The 15,927-nt window shown below is 47.6% G+C and overlaps 1 protein-coding gene across 1 annotated transcript in view; it reads right to left on the minus strand.

Annotated features, from left to right (window-relative positions):
* Nucleotides 1-8,771: 8,771 nt before the first annotated feature.
* Ankh (ANKH inorganic pyrophosphate transport regulator) overlaps nucleotides 8,772-15,927 on the minus strand; it is a 137,344-nt gene continuing 130,188 nt past the window's right edge. The window contains exons 9-12 of the mRNA XM_038323387.1: nucleotides 13,823-13,952; nucleotides 12,303-12,426; nucleotides 11,712-11,811; nucleotides 8,772-10,181 (exon numbers count right to left, since the gene is read on the minus strand). Of these exons, the coding sequence (XP_038179315.1) occupies nucleotides 10,068-10,181; nucleotides 11,712-11,811; nucleotides 12,303-12,426; nucleotides 13,823-13,952 (468 nt within the window). The 3' untranslated portion in view covers nucleotides 8,772-10,067. The remainder of the gene's footprint in view (nucleotides 10,182-11,711; nucleotides 11,812-12,302; nucleotides 12,427-13,822; nucleotides 13,953-15,927) is intronic.

Here is a 15,927-nt window from a genome sequence, read left to right on the forward strand (position 1 = left end):
GGATTAAGATTTGGTGTGTGGAGCCGGGCAGTGGTGGCGCACGCCTTTAATCTCAGCACTCGGGAGGCAGAGGCAGATGGATCTCTGTGAGTTCGAGGCCAGCTTGATCTACAAGAGCTAGTTCCAGGACAGGCTCCAAAGCCACAGAGAAACCCTGTCTCGAAAAAAAAAAAAAAAAAAAAAAATTTGGTGTGTGGGAAGCTGGAGAGATGGCTCAGCAGTTAAGAGTACCGGCTGCTCTTCCAGGGTACTCTGGTTTAATTCCCAGCATCCCTACATAGCAGCTCACAGTGGTCTGTAACTCCAGTTCCAGGGGGCCTGACACCATGGCAAAACACCAAAGAACATAAAGTAAAATAATATTTGGTGTGTGTTACTAGGCAGTGCTGAAGGTAGAAGATATTCCGTGATCAGCATAGTGTCTGAAGGTATGCAGTTTGGCTGTGGGTCTGGGTCGAACAACAGCTCCACTGCCTATTCTCAGTAAGATGAGCATGACTTGGGTAAGTTACTGATCCTCCCTAAATCTTTATCTTGACCGTGTACAACCTGTTGGAGGTGGTGGTGGAGAAAGATGTCTTCAGCCTGCAAAACAGGTCTCCAACAATAAATACTCCTTGTCACGTGTTTGCTGGGCAAAGGCTACTGCGCACAGAGCTCCTTTCATCTGTGTTGACCATTCTAGTTGCTGAAAGTGCACCTGTAAGTGGGATAGCAAGAGCTCGTGTGGGACTGTCACAGAAAAAGGTAATGGAAACCGGGGAACAGAGCTCTTGCTTAGTCGGGGCACTCTAATAGGTTTTGTAGTCTACAGAAAGCATCTCTTAGAGAGCAGTGTTGTGTTACTAACAGAAAACAAAACAAAAAGAATGAAAGAAACCCTGTCTTGAATAAGTCAGTGCTACAACTCATTATTGACAATTGGGGCTCTCTAAAGTTGAATCTGAGGAAGGAGGCAAGAGGCAGAGCTAAGATCTTAGGATTAGTACTGTCCCTAAGCCAGCCTCAACCCCCGGGCCTGGCCAAGGCTTAGCTTACATTCTCTGCTCTTGGGGTACATTCAGGGACTCCTCTGTCCTTTACTTTTTCCCCAGTTCAGAGCTTTTCATTGACAGCTGCTTTGATGTGCTAACGCTTCCTCCTTGTAAGCCCAGAATCCAGTGACATCCTGCAGTCTGACATGGAGCAGCCTGAAGATGACCCTTTGTCTCCAACTAGCCTTGTTATTGACATGGCCAACTCTGAGCAACACTGTTGCTGCTTAGCCCATCATGCTTGGCCCCACCAGGCTGGACAGTACACTGACATGAAGGTACCATCTCCATGGATTCTCTGGTTGCATTTTGTGCCCTCATGGACAGGAAGTGTCAGTTCAAGCTTCGTAGATAGATATCCAATGCCTGGAGGAGAAGGGACAGTCCAGAAAAACATACTCGTCAAATAGATTCCAGAACTTTCTCTGTAGTATGTGATGTAAAGTTGTGTGTGTGTGTGTGTGTGTTTGTGTGCCACTAATGGGTGTGCAGGGTGGAGGACTCAAAATACCAGGTGGTAACATTCTGGTCCTTGAGGGACACGTAGGCTGGAGATAAACTGTTCTAGAATGTTGATGGAAGTTTCTATCCCGCCGGGTCCCACAGCCATTCAGTCCCAAATAAACACACAGAGGCTTACATTAATTATAAACTGGCCTGTGGGCTCAGGTTTGTTATTAACTAGCTCTTACAACTTAAATTAACCCATAATTATGTGTTTAGCCACGTGGCTTGGTACCTTTTCTCAGTAAGCCATTCTCATCTTACTTCCTGTGCTTCTGGATGGCGACTGCATCTCGGCCTTTCCTCTTCCCAGAATTCTCCTAGTCCGGTTGCCCCACGTATACTTCCTGCCTGGCTACTGGCCAATCAGTGTTTTATTAAGCCAGTACGTGTGACAGATCTTTAGAGTGTGTAAGAGCACTATCCCACAGCACTAGAGGTACATCTGCTGCCTAGCCCACACCTGGCCTGGTGACCCACGTGGTGGAAGGAGACAACTGACTCCTGCAGGTTGTCCTTTGGTGACATGAAATTTATGTCCTGGGCAATGCTAAAGCAGGCATGGGCAGCTGTATATATGGTGGTTCTGGAACTTGTCTTTATTGGGTTAATGATATTAAGTTGGTGAGGACAACTGACCAGGTCTCTTCCTCTTGGGGTGCTTTTTGGTGACCCCAAAAGTTGAAAGTTAATACATTTTAAAATAAAAAATAAGAATCCTGGGAGTAACAGGAGTGGGATGAAATGCACAAGTGTCTGCCTTCCTCTTGCTGTACTGCCCTTGCTAACATCAGAAAGGAGAAGTCAAGAGGGTGGTTTGCTCCCCATAGGTCCTAAGCTAAGCCACACAGGAAGGGAAGAAATGGGAGTTATTAGGAGGTAGGACAGGGTTAGTGAGACCTTGATTGTGATGCCTGAGACTCACCTGGACAGGATGCCACAGAAACAGAGCAGTGCAGACTCTTGCCCTGTGTATTGGTGGTGGTCTTTCCGAAGGTTAGCTAATGCTATTCGGGGCCCAGTACATCTTCAGACTGTCTGGAGGAGAGGCAGACTCTGAGCTCACCTTGACTCTAGCCAGATAGGAAGATACGTATATCCTAGTTCCTTTGTGGAAGCAAAGAATATGACCTCCTAGTATTTCAAAAATGCAATTGGCATGATGACTTGTCTATAGTCAGCATCTGAAAAGCTGAAGTAGGAGGATTATGAATGAGTTCCAGGCCATCCTATGTAAGTTAACAAGACTGTATTTCAAAAGGCAAAACAATAAAGCAAAGCAAACTCACAGTATAAGCAGAATAGAAGATGTAATTAAAAGATGAACTGTAAAGAAGGAAACTTCCAGCCTTAAGGAATTAACCATAGGGATTGTGGGGATATGAAAATGCAGATAAAGAATTTGAAAAAGTCATCTCTTGAGTTATGCTGTCATAGGGCATTTTCTCCAAAGACTGTGGCCAAGACTTCAGGTGACTGGAGCAGGCAGGTTTTCTCAGACCTCACCAACATTGGGGCAGAGAAAAACTGGAGGAGGTTCAGAGGACTGCCTTGTATGCCCAGAGTGCTGGGAAATAAAACCATAGTGCCGAAAAAATGCCAGAGGGAAAGTGGGTCATATTTAACTATGACAGGAAGTGGGGGGGGGGGGATCTGCTGGGAGATTTTAACTACCGAGGCAAAGGGCTAAACTTAGTATGTAAATTTGGAAAATGAGGAAACCAGAGTTAAGATTAGGAAATCAAGTGACTGGTGAGTAAATAGGCGAATGATTAGGATAAGAAAACCAAGAAACTGCAAAGAAGCTAGATGATACAGCGGCCTTTCATCTGCAGTTTGCGTGGAGCTGAAAGGCTGTTAGTTGAGCACATGGGGAGGAATGGACTTAATTTCATTAGAGCAGGGGAATGTGGATTTGCTGTTTATGTTCTGACCTCAGGAATGAGGTCATCTTCCCATTGTCAAAGTGCATACTGTGTTCTAAACCTGGATCATACATGAAACGCTGGGGCAGAAAGGAGCCTAGACCGTGAGTGGGCAGATGATCAGAGGCCAGAGAAGTGTGCAAGGCCCTGCTGTGGGCTTCAGGCCTCTAGGTTGGAAGCTTCCCTTCAGTGAGAGAGAGTGTGTGCCGGTGTTGCGCAGAACCTCTTGGGTGGCTCTGTCGGGTTTCTGAAGCTCTGATTCTTTAGTCATACCAGCTGTAGACAGTCATTTTAGCATGGCACTACAGAGCAAAGCAAAACATGTCTTTGAGTACAAGGAACAAGGTCATGCCTCCAAAACCGTACAGATGTGGCACCCCTGGGGTAATGAGCCTGCTTTGTGGTGGCATGGCTGACAATATGTGGTGCTAACTTCTGTGATGTACACCCTGAATCTGCTCTGTGATACAGAGGTGCTATAGCCTTCATTCAGAAGCTGGTTTGGGCAAATATGGGTCTTAAATTTCACAGCCTTACACCACAGGAACCAGAGTCCCCCTGGCCTAATGTTCTGCAGCTCCAAAGGCTGCCTTTCCTTGACCCACAATTGGAAATAAGTTTCTGGCATAGTTTATAACCACTGTGCATGATGTGGAATTTCCATGAAGTTGTAAATTGTACAACAACCATACTGTATAGGATGTAGGAACGGGTTCATTTTTTTCTGCTGATTAAAGAGTTTGGCAGGAGAGTTTGAAAGTCAAAATCAAGGTTTGCTCAAAGTGAAAGGACCTGGGTAGTAGCCTCCTGGGGCTCTTAGTCTCGTTAATGAGGGTTTTATTAAAATGGATCAGATGGAAGCTCGAGGACAATTTTATAAGTGTTTAAAAGAGAACTCCCAGAGCAAGCCAGCTGTAATTCTCAGTATCTACCCAGAGGGGAGAGGAGAGAAAGAAGTCCATGCTGCACTTCAGCAGGCAGCCACATGGTGCGGAAAGGTTTTGGGAAAAAAAAAAAAAAAAAAAAAAACACAAGAATCCCAAAGCACTGGGAAAAAAAGCATACTTAGCTTTCTGCTATTATTTTAAAGGAGACAGAAAAAATGAGTTGTACCTTTTAGAGTATAAGAACCCAGCTGAACCCCAAAGCAGGTTAGAGGGACTGTTTTAGGGGCTGGGATCCTGGGAAGTAAAAGTACAGTATCTAATTAGAGGAATTTATTCTGCTTATCTCCTGCCTGGCTTCTGGTGTGTCTGCCTTCCCGTGGGTGCTCCACCTTCCCCAGGTGCTCCACCTTCCCCAGGTGCTCCCACGGCCAGGTGGTTGGCATGCTGACCCATGCTCACTCTTACGTGTTGGGTAACTTAGATGTTAGGCCTCTGCCCAGGCCAGAGATTTTTATCCTCTTGACCAGAAGGAACAGTTTTCTTTTAGTGGGACTACCGCTGCTGTTGCTGTGTTAGAACCAGTTTTACCTGGTCTGTCCTCGTGTCCTCTCTTCTTGTACACCAAGGAACTCCTATTTCTGTTGTAAAAACAATCCCCGTTCTTGTGTGTTGTTTCATATATATTGGTTGATGTTTGTTTCTGGAGAAATGGAGGTCAGGTCTTGCTGATGAGGTGCACTTGGAGCTACATGACCTCACTGAAGAGGTACTATATGAAAACATTAACTAAATCCATCCATGTGTATCTGACAGCTATCTCTAAAAGTGCTATCTCTCCTCGCTAGGTTTTGAGAGATTCTGGTTGATTGATTGCAAATGAAGGAGAAAAAAATTATCATTGGACTGGAGAGATAGCTTGGTGGTTAAGAGTGCTTGCCTGGAATCATGAGGGCAGAGTTCAGATCCCAGCATCCACTTAAACTGGGGGTCAGAGCCAAGATTGATGGGTCTTGATGGCTTCCAACTTGGGCAACAGATTGTGAGCCCCAGGTTAACAAAGGGACCCCATTTCCAAGGAAATAAGACAGTGATTCTGGACTCTGTATTTTATGTGCAGTTGTGTGAACACCCACACTAAAGCATACATACACAAAGACAGGCTCCGTGTTGTGTGCAGTTATGCGAACACCCACACTAAAGCGTACATGCACAAAGATGGGCACTAAATAGAAATCTTAAAACTGTATTCCTGAAAGCTTTGAAGGTGCTAGTTACAATTCTGGAACCACATGTACTTGGTAGAGAATGTTTTATTTGATCTAGGTGCCTTTCCCAGAAGGGAGCCACATCAGCAGAGCAACATGGACCTTCCATCTTGTGAAGAAAAAAAACGTTTAAAAGACTCTTTGGTCTTCTCATTATTTTCCCTTTGAGATCAGTCTGTAACTCTGCAATTAGTTGTGTTTGCTGCCTTCTAAGTGGATTTTGGGTGTTTGACAGGCCTGTTTCTCTCCTGCTCGCTTCTCTGTGTTCATTTTAGTCTCTCCAGCCTTTGGGTGAGCGAGCAGGCAACCCAGGCTTGCTTACATTTCTCTTCAGATTTCCACTACATCCTGTTTCATGTGTGGTTAGGTCAGCTGATAAGTCACCTGATGTTTTGCTTCTTCAAATGACAGAAATAGAGGCTCAGAGTAACCACACAGAGAAGTAGCTCTCATGGTTTCCAAACACATTGCTTTTTGATGCTTCGGATGCTTTTTATAAAAGAGCTTGCGTAAGGGTTGTGTGGAAAGGTAGAATGAAACCACTGGGTTGCACAGAATAACCCCGAAGTCCATCTCACCCTCCAGGTCCTACCAGAGACAGCATTATATCTGTTATAGAAGTGTGGGGTTAGCACTGAGAACAAGAGGAGCCCCTCTCCTGATACAGCACAGAAGGTTCCATTGAACGTTTGGCAGTTAACTCTCTTGCAATACCTAGGCCTGACACCTGGCTGGTCACACACACCAGCACATAATGTTCTCATCACACTTCTATTTAAGGCTTTGCTGAAGCAAGACAAAAAAAAAAATCAGTACAAAAAAAACATTTCTCCCCCGGTGCACACCTTTAATCCCAGCACTTGGGAGGGCAGAAGCAGGTGAATCTCTTGAGTTCAAGGCCAGTCTGGTCTACAAAGGCTAGTTCCAGGACAGGCTCCAAAGCTACCAGAAACCCCATCTCGAATAAAAATAAGGCAAAACATTCTCAAGGAAACTAATTTAATTACAAGAGGTCAGAGGTGATGGTGCACCCCTTTAATATCCCAGGAATTCAGGAAGCAGAGGCCAGAGGATCTCTGAGTTCAAGGACAGTTTGGTCTATGTAGTGAGTTCCAGGACAGCCAGGGCTATGTAGAGACAGACACACTGTCTCAAACAAACCAAAAAACCCCAACAATACGCTAAAAATAAATAATTATAAGAACATTGATATTTCCTGTTTCGTAACACAGATTTTACTCATTACGGTTTGGGGAGAAAGTTGTTGAATCTAGAAGAGTTCCTTTCCCTCTGCCTATTTCTGAAGAGAGACTATACCAAACAGAATAGTTAGCAGGGTGGGTAGCTGGGAGCTAGAGTGTAGCTCAGTGGAGGGAGTGTCTGCCTAGTCCCCAGTTTCATCTCCAGAGCAGACACACAAGCCCACGGGCATCCTGCACTAAAGGAGTGGTTTAATTCTTTAGAGAGAAAATGGAGAGTAGTAACCCCATCCATGATCGAGGTGCGTAATCGTCTCAGTCCTGCTGGATTAGAAGGGCCACATTGCAAGGATTCAGCTCGAGTCTGTGGAAGCTGACACTTACTGCCGTCCACATTGACTCCTCCTGAGACACCTTAAACCAGCTATTAAGGGTTTTTCATTTCTGAGGCCTCTACGGACCATTTCCAAGTCAAACCATCAGTGAATGCCAAGAAACAGATATGGCCTCCAATGGGAGAGGAGCACCTTTGCTGCAAGAGAAGCCCAACACAGGCAGCAAGGGGTGACTGACCAGCTTTTACCCGCAGAAGCAAGTGACCTCTCCAGTAACTGAGTCCCCCGGGTAAGTGTCCTGCCAGCCGCAAGCTCTGCAGTGGGTAGGCTTTGCCCTTCTGTGAGTCACAGCGATCCTGTTTACTCAGTTCCTGGTGCCCTAGAGATGCCCTGTGTGCCAGGACCCAGTAAACAAGGGCAGGGCAAATGGCAGGGTGCACTTAGAATGACCCCGTTGCCCCTCGGAAAAACAGCCCCCCTCCCTGCTGCTCAGAGGAAAGCCTCACTCTAGAAAGGCTTCATTGGGGCCACCAACCAGCATGGATGAAAACCCGCCCCACAAGGCCTTGCAACTTTAGGTTGTATTTGTCTACAGTTGCTTAACCCTCAGAAAGTCCTATCTGGTCTTCCGCAAGACAAGAGGGATTCCCAGGCGGGGTCCTTTTCTGTTGTCAGCTGCCGCAAAAACATTTAAAAATAAACACTAGGCCGGTGTTTGATTGAAGCAGGCTGTCCTATAGCCTTTGGAAAGTTAGAGAAGTGACCGACCCCTGCCCAAGTCCAGATGATGGAATTCTTGGTTCAAAATAACAGGATGATAGCTCAGAGTTCTGCCTAGGATGTCAAGTGACAACACAGGCCCAAAGAATGGGAACGGAATGTGTGGAGACACCTGCCCTGCAAGTCGAGGGTCTGAACAAATCCTGCAAACTGCAGCTCCACTGCTGAGGCCTCGGCCAGCACGACATCCTAGGTTCTCAGGAATTCTAACAGCTTTCATCTTTATCAAGGGAGGTGGCTCCGGACTTGAAGCTATGCATCCTAATTGCATAATGGAGAGTCGCTTAGCTGTTCTTATGTCTGGGGGTGGGGGGGGGGGGAATTTCATCTTTACCATTTGATACTGAACCTCCAACCCCAGAAGCATGAAAATAGCCACACGTGTTAAAAATACTGCTGTTTAATTTTCTAGTCATGTACTTTAAAAAGCCAATACAATAAGACTTTTTAAGTTATCTTTTCAGATCTGCCCCTGAAATCACGACAAGCAGCTACGGCAGCACATAGGCCGTTTCCCATGGTGGGCACATATGAAGGACATTGGGTATCCGAAATGGGAACAAGCCTGTGTAGCCGACAGCCAGCCTTTGCCCTTACAGTCAGAACAGGAGGATTACATAACACGGAAAAAAGAAAACAAGAGGCCTGCCTTTTTCTCCTTTTTTGCCTTTGCCCTTCCAAACCTTTTTCTTGTCTGCACAAGTAGCCCGTTTTCTCTGTAGGCTGCCCATCAGGAAACATTGTTTTCTTGGCATCTACAGGCCCTGACATTCATACACAAAGGACTCTAACATACAACATGAGTGAGCTGTAGGTATGTGGAGCACTTAGCAATCACTGAATTGTATTAGAGACATTTTATTGAAAATGCGAAAATAGGAAATGTATTATAGCCTAAAATAAATTACATAACATACAGCATATATTTATATCTTTAAAATATTTGTTTTGTTTAGGTTCTTTCAGTCTAGTTATTTTGACTAAATCAGGAATTTAGTGAACTGTATCCATAATTTTTTTTTAAAGGAAAAAACCCGCTTTCCAAAACTTAGAAAAATATACTGCACTAAATGGATTTCCAATGCATTGTTTCAGGGGCATCACATAGTGACTCTGATACTTGTTTATAAAATGTCTTGCTTTATGGTGTGGAGGGGAGTACCATAGTACACTCAGTTACCTGTCCCCAGAGCTGTGACTAGGAACATCAGAAACAGGTAACACATCTACCTCAGAAGTTACGAGACGGGAACCTGGCATTAGAACGGATTACGACTTAAAGCTCTGCTCACTGTGGAAACGAAATGGACAGTTAGGACACTCCACTTCTCTCGCTCTAGCGCCCTCTGCAGGGAAGGCGAGTGAAAAGCAAGCCTTCGGGGAAAGTCATGCGGAAGGATGCTGACATGGAGTGGCGCTTCTGGGACAACTCTGCAAAGTCAGCTGTGTATATACACTGCGGGGTGTGGCAACTCAGCGAAACCAGGAAAACTGCGCTGATGATCAAGTCGGTTTGTGACTGATCCGATTTCTACAGGAGATTACATTTCCATTCCTTTGGCCCGGTGTGATCCCCGCCCCCCAGCTCTTCCTCTGGGGGCAGGGAGCTTCTGGGCTGCAGCCTGTGGCCCACTGGTGTATATGGTTGAGAGTTCATGACTCCAAAGTGGGAGGGGGTGTGGTGGACACCAGGTCACATCTCTGTTATAGCCACAGGATTGGGGAGCAAGTCAAGAGAGGCTGAGCTGCGACCTGTTAATTCTTAAGAGGCAAACATGGAGAGGAAAGAGTCTGGCCCAAGGGGCAATGGCACAGCCCAAGTCCTTTGGTTCCAAAGTGGAGATTGTCCAAGGGAGTAGAAACATCAACCAGGAGGTGGCTATATCTTTTGGGTTTTTATGAAGCAGGGGCATGAAGTCAGCGGTTCTGTTTACAAAGTGACAGTAAAGACCTTTCTCTAGGTCCCCACATCTATGAGCATACCCAGTATGCTAGAGAATTTATATGAAACCTTTAAATCAAGGCCTCTTTCATAACCAAAAATAAAAATTAAAAATCAGAAAACAACTCGACGGGAGGAAGAGGAGGAATGAGATGATGTTGTCTTGACTGTCCCTGCAGTGCCCCTGGGCCTGTGCTCATTCATTTTCCTCCCTCATTTCAACGATGTCTGTCACCTCCTCTGTCGGAGGCATGTCGGTCATTGCTGAGTCCTCCCCCTCGGTGGCTGACTCGTTCTCCATCTTCTTTTTCTAGATAAAGACACATCAGAGTGGGGATGTGGACAGGACACTCCAGAGCAGTACTGCGAGGAGGGGTTAAGGTGTGAGGCATCCTGGTCCAGGACGAACCTAGTCAGTGTATTCCTTTCAACTGTGGCTGTTCACGTACCCGATGTGTGTCTGGCACACAGTGCTTGGTACTCTGGGGGGGCCCTGTCCCTCATCCTTGCTGTCATTCTTTGGGGTGTAGCCTTGGACCACAGCTCTTTCAAATGGAGGCTTTGCTTCTCCCACATCCTGATAAAACCCCAAGCTTTGAACCTTTATGTTCTAGTCCTCCCATCTGTCATTGGTCAATGTCTCCTGTGACAGCTCTGGGTTCACTCTGTCCTGCCCATTGCATACCCTAATTCCTGGTGGCCTCACTGCATCCTGTTTTGTCCTTGCAGAAAGGGCCTTCTTAGCAATCAATTGCCACTCCGTCATTCCTGAGTCCATGCAGACCTTGTGTCCTCAGCGCTCTGAGCAACAGATCAGAGTGACAAGACTGGCTTCCACTCTGGCCTCTTCCAGCACTTTCTTCTCAGAACCCGGCTCCCATCACTGCCCTGCCCATGCCACTCCTGTGGCTTGGCCTTCTGTGTCCTCTCACCCTCCCTTCGGTTTGAATGGAACGCTCAGTGATTACATTCTTTGAGTCCTAGTTGCCAGATAAAACCCTGACCTCAGACAGGCCCCAATCTCCAGTCTCAGCTGGGAATGCCAACGTGGCTGGGAGCCTATAAGAAGCCCTGTGCTGTGGTGCCCACTGTAGGGAGCTACCCTCTGTGGCAGGGCCTTCCCAGACCTCCTCTCTCTACTCTCCTAGCGAGTTCAGGCTTTCACACACCCTTCTCTGTCAGGGGCAACTTGGTTTTTTACTTCACTGACCCAAGCAAAAGCAACCAGAAGAGCTCCCATGACTGCCCCCCCACCCAATTTAGTGGGGATCCCATCTCAGCTGCCCACCCCCTTTGGTGTGCACTTGGCTGGTGGGCACTGCTGTCTTTCTCCCACTAGGGTCCCCATTCATTGGGTCAGTTCCCAAAGCAAGCACTCCCACTGACTTCACCCAATGTTAAGTGGTTTTCTGAAATTCACGTTTATAGCCCTCTCCTCTAGAGCAAAACAGCTAAGAGTTGTTTGTACATAGAATCTTCAACACTCTTTTTGCTTCTTTGGGCTCTCCTTCCCAGTTTTGTTGCTTCCTCTGTAACCCCAGCCTGAAAGCATAGACATGCTGGGATCATCTGCCTTAGGCTCCCTTCACTTCTGTCTATATCCACTCCCTGGTTAAACTCATTGAGGTGCAGAACATGCAGTTGGAATACCCTGCCTTCAGGTCAGACTAACTGTGCTCCCAGGCTGCAAGTTTATAACCAGAGTGGGCGTGGTGTGGAAGGGGTGAGGTAGCCCAGCAGGATTAGAACAGACTTCCTGAAGTAGAGCCAATGAGGCAAATTATTTGTGAAGGCAGAGAGAGGTCCCGATGTCCCCAAAGCTGTTACCATAGTTTCTCACCTGTTTCCGGTAGACGTAGCACGCTGCAATGGCAACCATGGTAGATTCTCCCACAAACCCTGCTAGAAGGGAGCCCACACCTAGTGTGGCTCCATGCACCCTGGAAATGAGAACACAGGTAATGATATAAACAAGCTGATGACAAACTCAACAGATATTGCTTAAAACCAGGAATATGACAGACCAGTGAGGTCCAGAACAATGGTATCCTTCATCCACTGGCTCAGGACAGGACCTAACATCCACCCACCTTTGCGGTAGACCTGTGTGACTCAGGGCTGAGCCATCAGGCTCCTGTCCATTGGTACCACAGCCCTAGTGACCAGCCTGTGTCCCCCTCACTGGAGATCAGGATCTGAGGGCATGGCCTTTCTCCCTCTCTGGTTTGCACATTGCTCACCACAGGAAGTGAGCCCTGAGTCACATTGCCTGTGTCCAGGCTAGCGTGGCTCTCAAGTCTCACTGGTGCAGGCAGACAAGCGTGTCCTGAATCTCTAGCTCTAACATGCTTGGGGATTTCAGTTGGTTATGCAGATTTTAATCCTCTAGACAGTGGCAAAGGACTCTCATTCAGATGCCACGAATACCTACCCCAGGTAAGGCAGGACCACGAGGCTGGTGATGAGGACAATGATTCGCAGCACGGAGCTAGGCGCCAGGACAAAGGTTTTCTTCAGTGTCATCAGCCATCCAGTGAGATGGGCCCTCACGGTCACTGTCGAGGAGAGGACTTGTCAGGGTGTGGCCTGCATCCCACCCTCTGCTGTGGGCCCAGGATAGCAACCAACGGCGGTGGGGACTCCCAGCCTAGCTGCGGGGACTCAGGGCTGGTCCTCCATCCTGTGCTCGCCCATCCCTAACAGGCCTAGCTGGGGTCTTCTGGCCTTCTCATTCCTGTGTCATGGTGGCCAGCTGTAGGCACTGCCTTGCTCCACCTGGATCACTGCTGATCTGGTGGGCCCAGCTAGTCCCAGGATGGCTTTGCGCACTTCTACTCTCCCTGCAGATTAGCTCTGACCGCCCTCCTCTAGCAGGGAAAGCTCCAGGAAAAGAGGCAGCGCTGATGCTGGCTGAGCAGAAGAGCCGGGACCAGAAGCTGCCACCTTTCTGCTTTCTGAGAGCAGAGGGGATGGGAATAGTGAAACGAAAATGACCTTGTCCCCACCTCTCACTGTGCATTCTTGGGCCAACCCTGCCCACCCCATCCATAGGTGTTTTCCGTTCTCTCTCTGGTCACGGTGCCACCACTCATCCAATCTGTTGCTACTGCACGACTGCACCCATTTCCCACGCCTACTCTTGGGCGTCCAGACTGAATGTGAAGGAAGGCAGAGGTGGGCAGCCCGTGCACAGAGGTGCAGCCGTGCAGAGCACAGGCCTTTGCGCTGGTTGGTAAGAAGCACCCTGAGCCCCTCTGGGCAATGCCAGTAAAGTCTCTTGAGAAGATACGCTTACTGTTGATGGGTAACACTTCCAGGACTGGTCTGTCTGATGAAGAACCTGCCATGTTTTTTTGTTGTTTGTTTTTCTGTTTTCCCTCTCATAGTGCCCAGGGTCTCAACATGCTAGGCAAGTATTCTACCACGAAGCTTGTCGTCTTCTTGGTCTAACTGTATTCTGCCTTCCCCAGGGGTAACAGTGAACTGTAGATGAGGCTCATTTTCTTCTCTAGGGCAAAGATAGCCTTGTCTTCTTTTCTCAATGTCTTTTTCTTTCTTCGTTCATCTTCAGGTTTTAGCAAGTAAGCTCACTATTTTTGTTTTTCCATTTAACTCTGGAAACTACCCCACTATAAAACTGGCTTTCTGGTGCGCGTTCTATGCACTCTATGCACTGTAATTCATGTACAGATTCGAGGAACCCCAATAATCAAGAGGACAGGTCAGCTGTTTCCCACAAATCTACCCACTGCCCCCTTGGTTCTACTTCCTTCAACTGTGTTTGGATCTCAGAAAAAGTAAGCTGTGCTGTCTGATGTGTTCAAAGGCAATTCGGCTGGCTCGTGGCTTTGCCTCTCTCCAGCACAGAGTGAAGTACTTACTGTCACTGGGGACATGATGATTCCCCTGGGCAGGAGGATGAGCAGGAAGTACTCGTCCTCTGCTCCTTACCTGGCACTGGGAAGAAGGAGAAGATGCGCAGAGGAATGACGCAGAGCTCTGCAAAGGCGAAGTCTACCCCAATGATGTCTATCAGAATCTTCTCGGAGACGTTGGGGGTCCAGAACATTATGAAACAGAGCTGCGTGGGACGGGACAACACGGAGCAAGGTCGTGAGGAAAAGGCATGGACAGCGAAATGAGAAGGTCAGGTGTGACCTGGTCCCCAGTGTTCTGGAAGGTGGTGAACAGGCTCAGTGGGCATCTAGTTGGCACCCTAGGCTTACAGCGACACATTCCTGCCTTGTTCTTACCTGCCAGCAGGGGGCGCTGGCCCATTTGCTGCACTTGCCTCATAGAGATGGCCAGTGTGCCACATCCACTATAGGTGACACCTGAATGGGTGACTGGACGAGAAAAGGAGACCACCTGGCTTTCATGGCCTTTGGATGGTATCTGTCATACTGACATGTAAAGTCATCTGTAGCCTGCCCATTGTTAATGTTACGAGGGTAAGGGATGTAGCAGCAGTCAAAAAATCTGCAACTTTGGGAAAGCAGATGGGCAAGTATGGAATTCAGCAGACTCCAGAAAATGGAACCTTACTCTGACAGAAATGCAGAACTCACCTCCCATTTCCCTTCCCCTCAGATTAGGAGGTAGGGAAGCACGGCCCATGGGCGGCTGGCTAACATCAGCTGTAAGCGGTTCACACACCGCCCTTCTGGATGGCTTGGGGCTGTTTCTCTTAAGAGCAGATTCTTCTCTGGGTAAGGAGAAATGGTACCTCACATGGCTGGGGACTCCAGGTAGGGGACATATTGGATGACCCTGCCTTTCCCTCAGCTTGCAGAAAGTGGTTGAGTCCAATAGGCAAGAGATCAAAGCAGTTTCAAGAAAGATGTAGAGTTCTGAAGGTTTCAGGTTCCCAAAGAAGCCATCTCACCAAGGAGACTCACAGGTAGCATCTATCCCTGTGCTCACATCCACAGCTTCCAAGCAGCTGTTAGGACCCTAGTTATAAACATGCACACACAACCAGTGGTCCAGACTTTAGTGATAGCCTCAAGGTCAAAAGAAAAGGAAAATTAAGGCAATGCAGAAATAAGGGGAAAAAAATCAAACAATGAAACCTTTCTGTCACACTGACATTACAGAGAACTGGCTGAAGAGACTATATCCATGGATGAAGAACAGAATGGGATTGCTCTAGAAAACACATTCAGGCAGCAAGGAAGAGCCAAGGATTAGGAGGGCGAGCACAGAAATGAAATGGGTATTGGCTCTGAACATGGAGTCAGAAATCAGCCACAAAGACAGAGCTCTGAAAAAGATAGAATGAGACTGGATTTTTTTAAAACGTAAAATAAAACAAGTCTAATATTCTGATACCTAGAGATCCAGGAAGGGGAGAGCTGAGTGAGGAATTTCAAGACTGGACAGAACCCACTGGGAGGCAGAGTGGCTGGGAAGAGACTCAGCAGGGCACATCAGCAACGGTGCTGGGGACAGATTTCAGGGGAAGGTGGCTTCTCTCCTCGAACTCTCAACCAAACAGTGACAACAAGGTTTAAGAGAAGACCACTTCACTGCTCAAGACCTCAGCAGTCACCTTCTGGATCAGCTACTTGTCTTAGCTCTGGCAAAATACCTGGCAAGAACAACTGAAGGGCGGGCTTATTTTAGCTCCCTTTGAAGATCTAGACCATCACTGTGGGGAAGGCATGGGCGCAGGAGTGTGAGCTCACATCAATCAGTCAGGCAGCAGAGAGAGACAAATATTCATGTTCACATTGCTCAGCATGCTCAGCTTACCCTGCCAGGGACCCCTCAGCCCCCAGAATGGCACTACACACATTTAGGGTCGGTTTTGTCACCCCAACTAGTAATGGAGAAAATCCCTCTGGGCATATGTGGAGGTCTGTCTTCAGGGATTTTAGGTTCTGCCAAGTTGATATTAATCATCACACCTTCCATACACTCATTTCCAGACTGTTCTTAGGGCATGATCTGCCAAATGAGGGGAGTCAGGGAAAGAGGAAAACAGGGAAAAGGTCAGGCAACCCCCGAGAAAGGGGCACAGGCCGTACCAGGTGCACGGTCAGCAAGTTATACTC

The sequence above is a fragment of the Arvicola amphibius genome, chromosome 3 (genome assembly GCF_903992535.2).
Source record: "Arvicola amphibius chromosome 3, mArvAmp1.2, whole genome shotgun sequence".
Lineage (NCBI taxonomy): Eukaryota > Metazoa > Chordata > Mammalia > Rodentia > Cricetidae > Arvicola > Arvicola amphibius.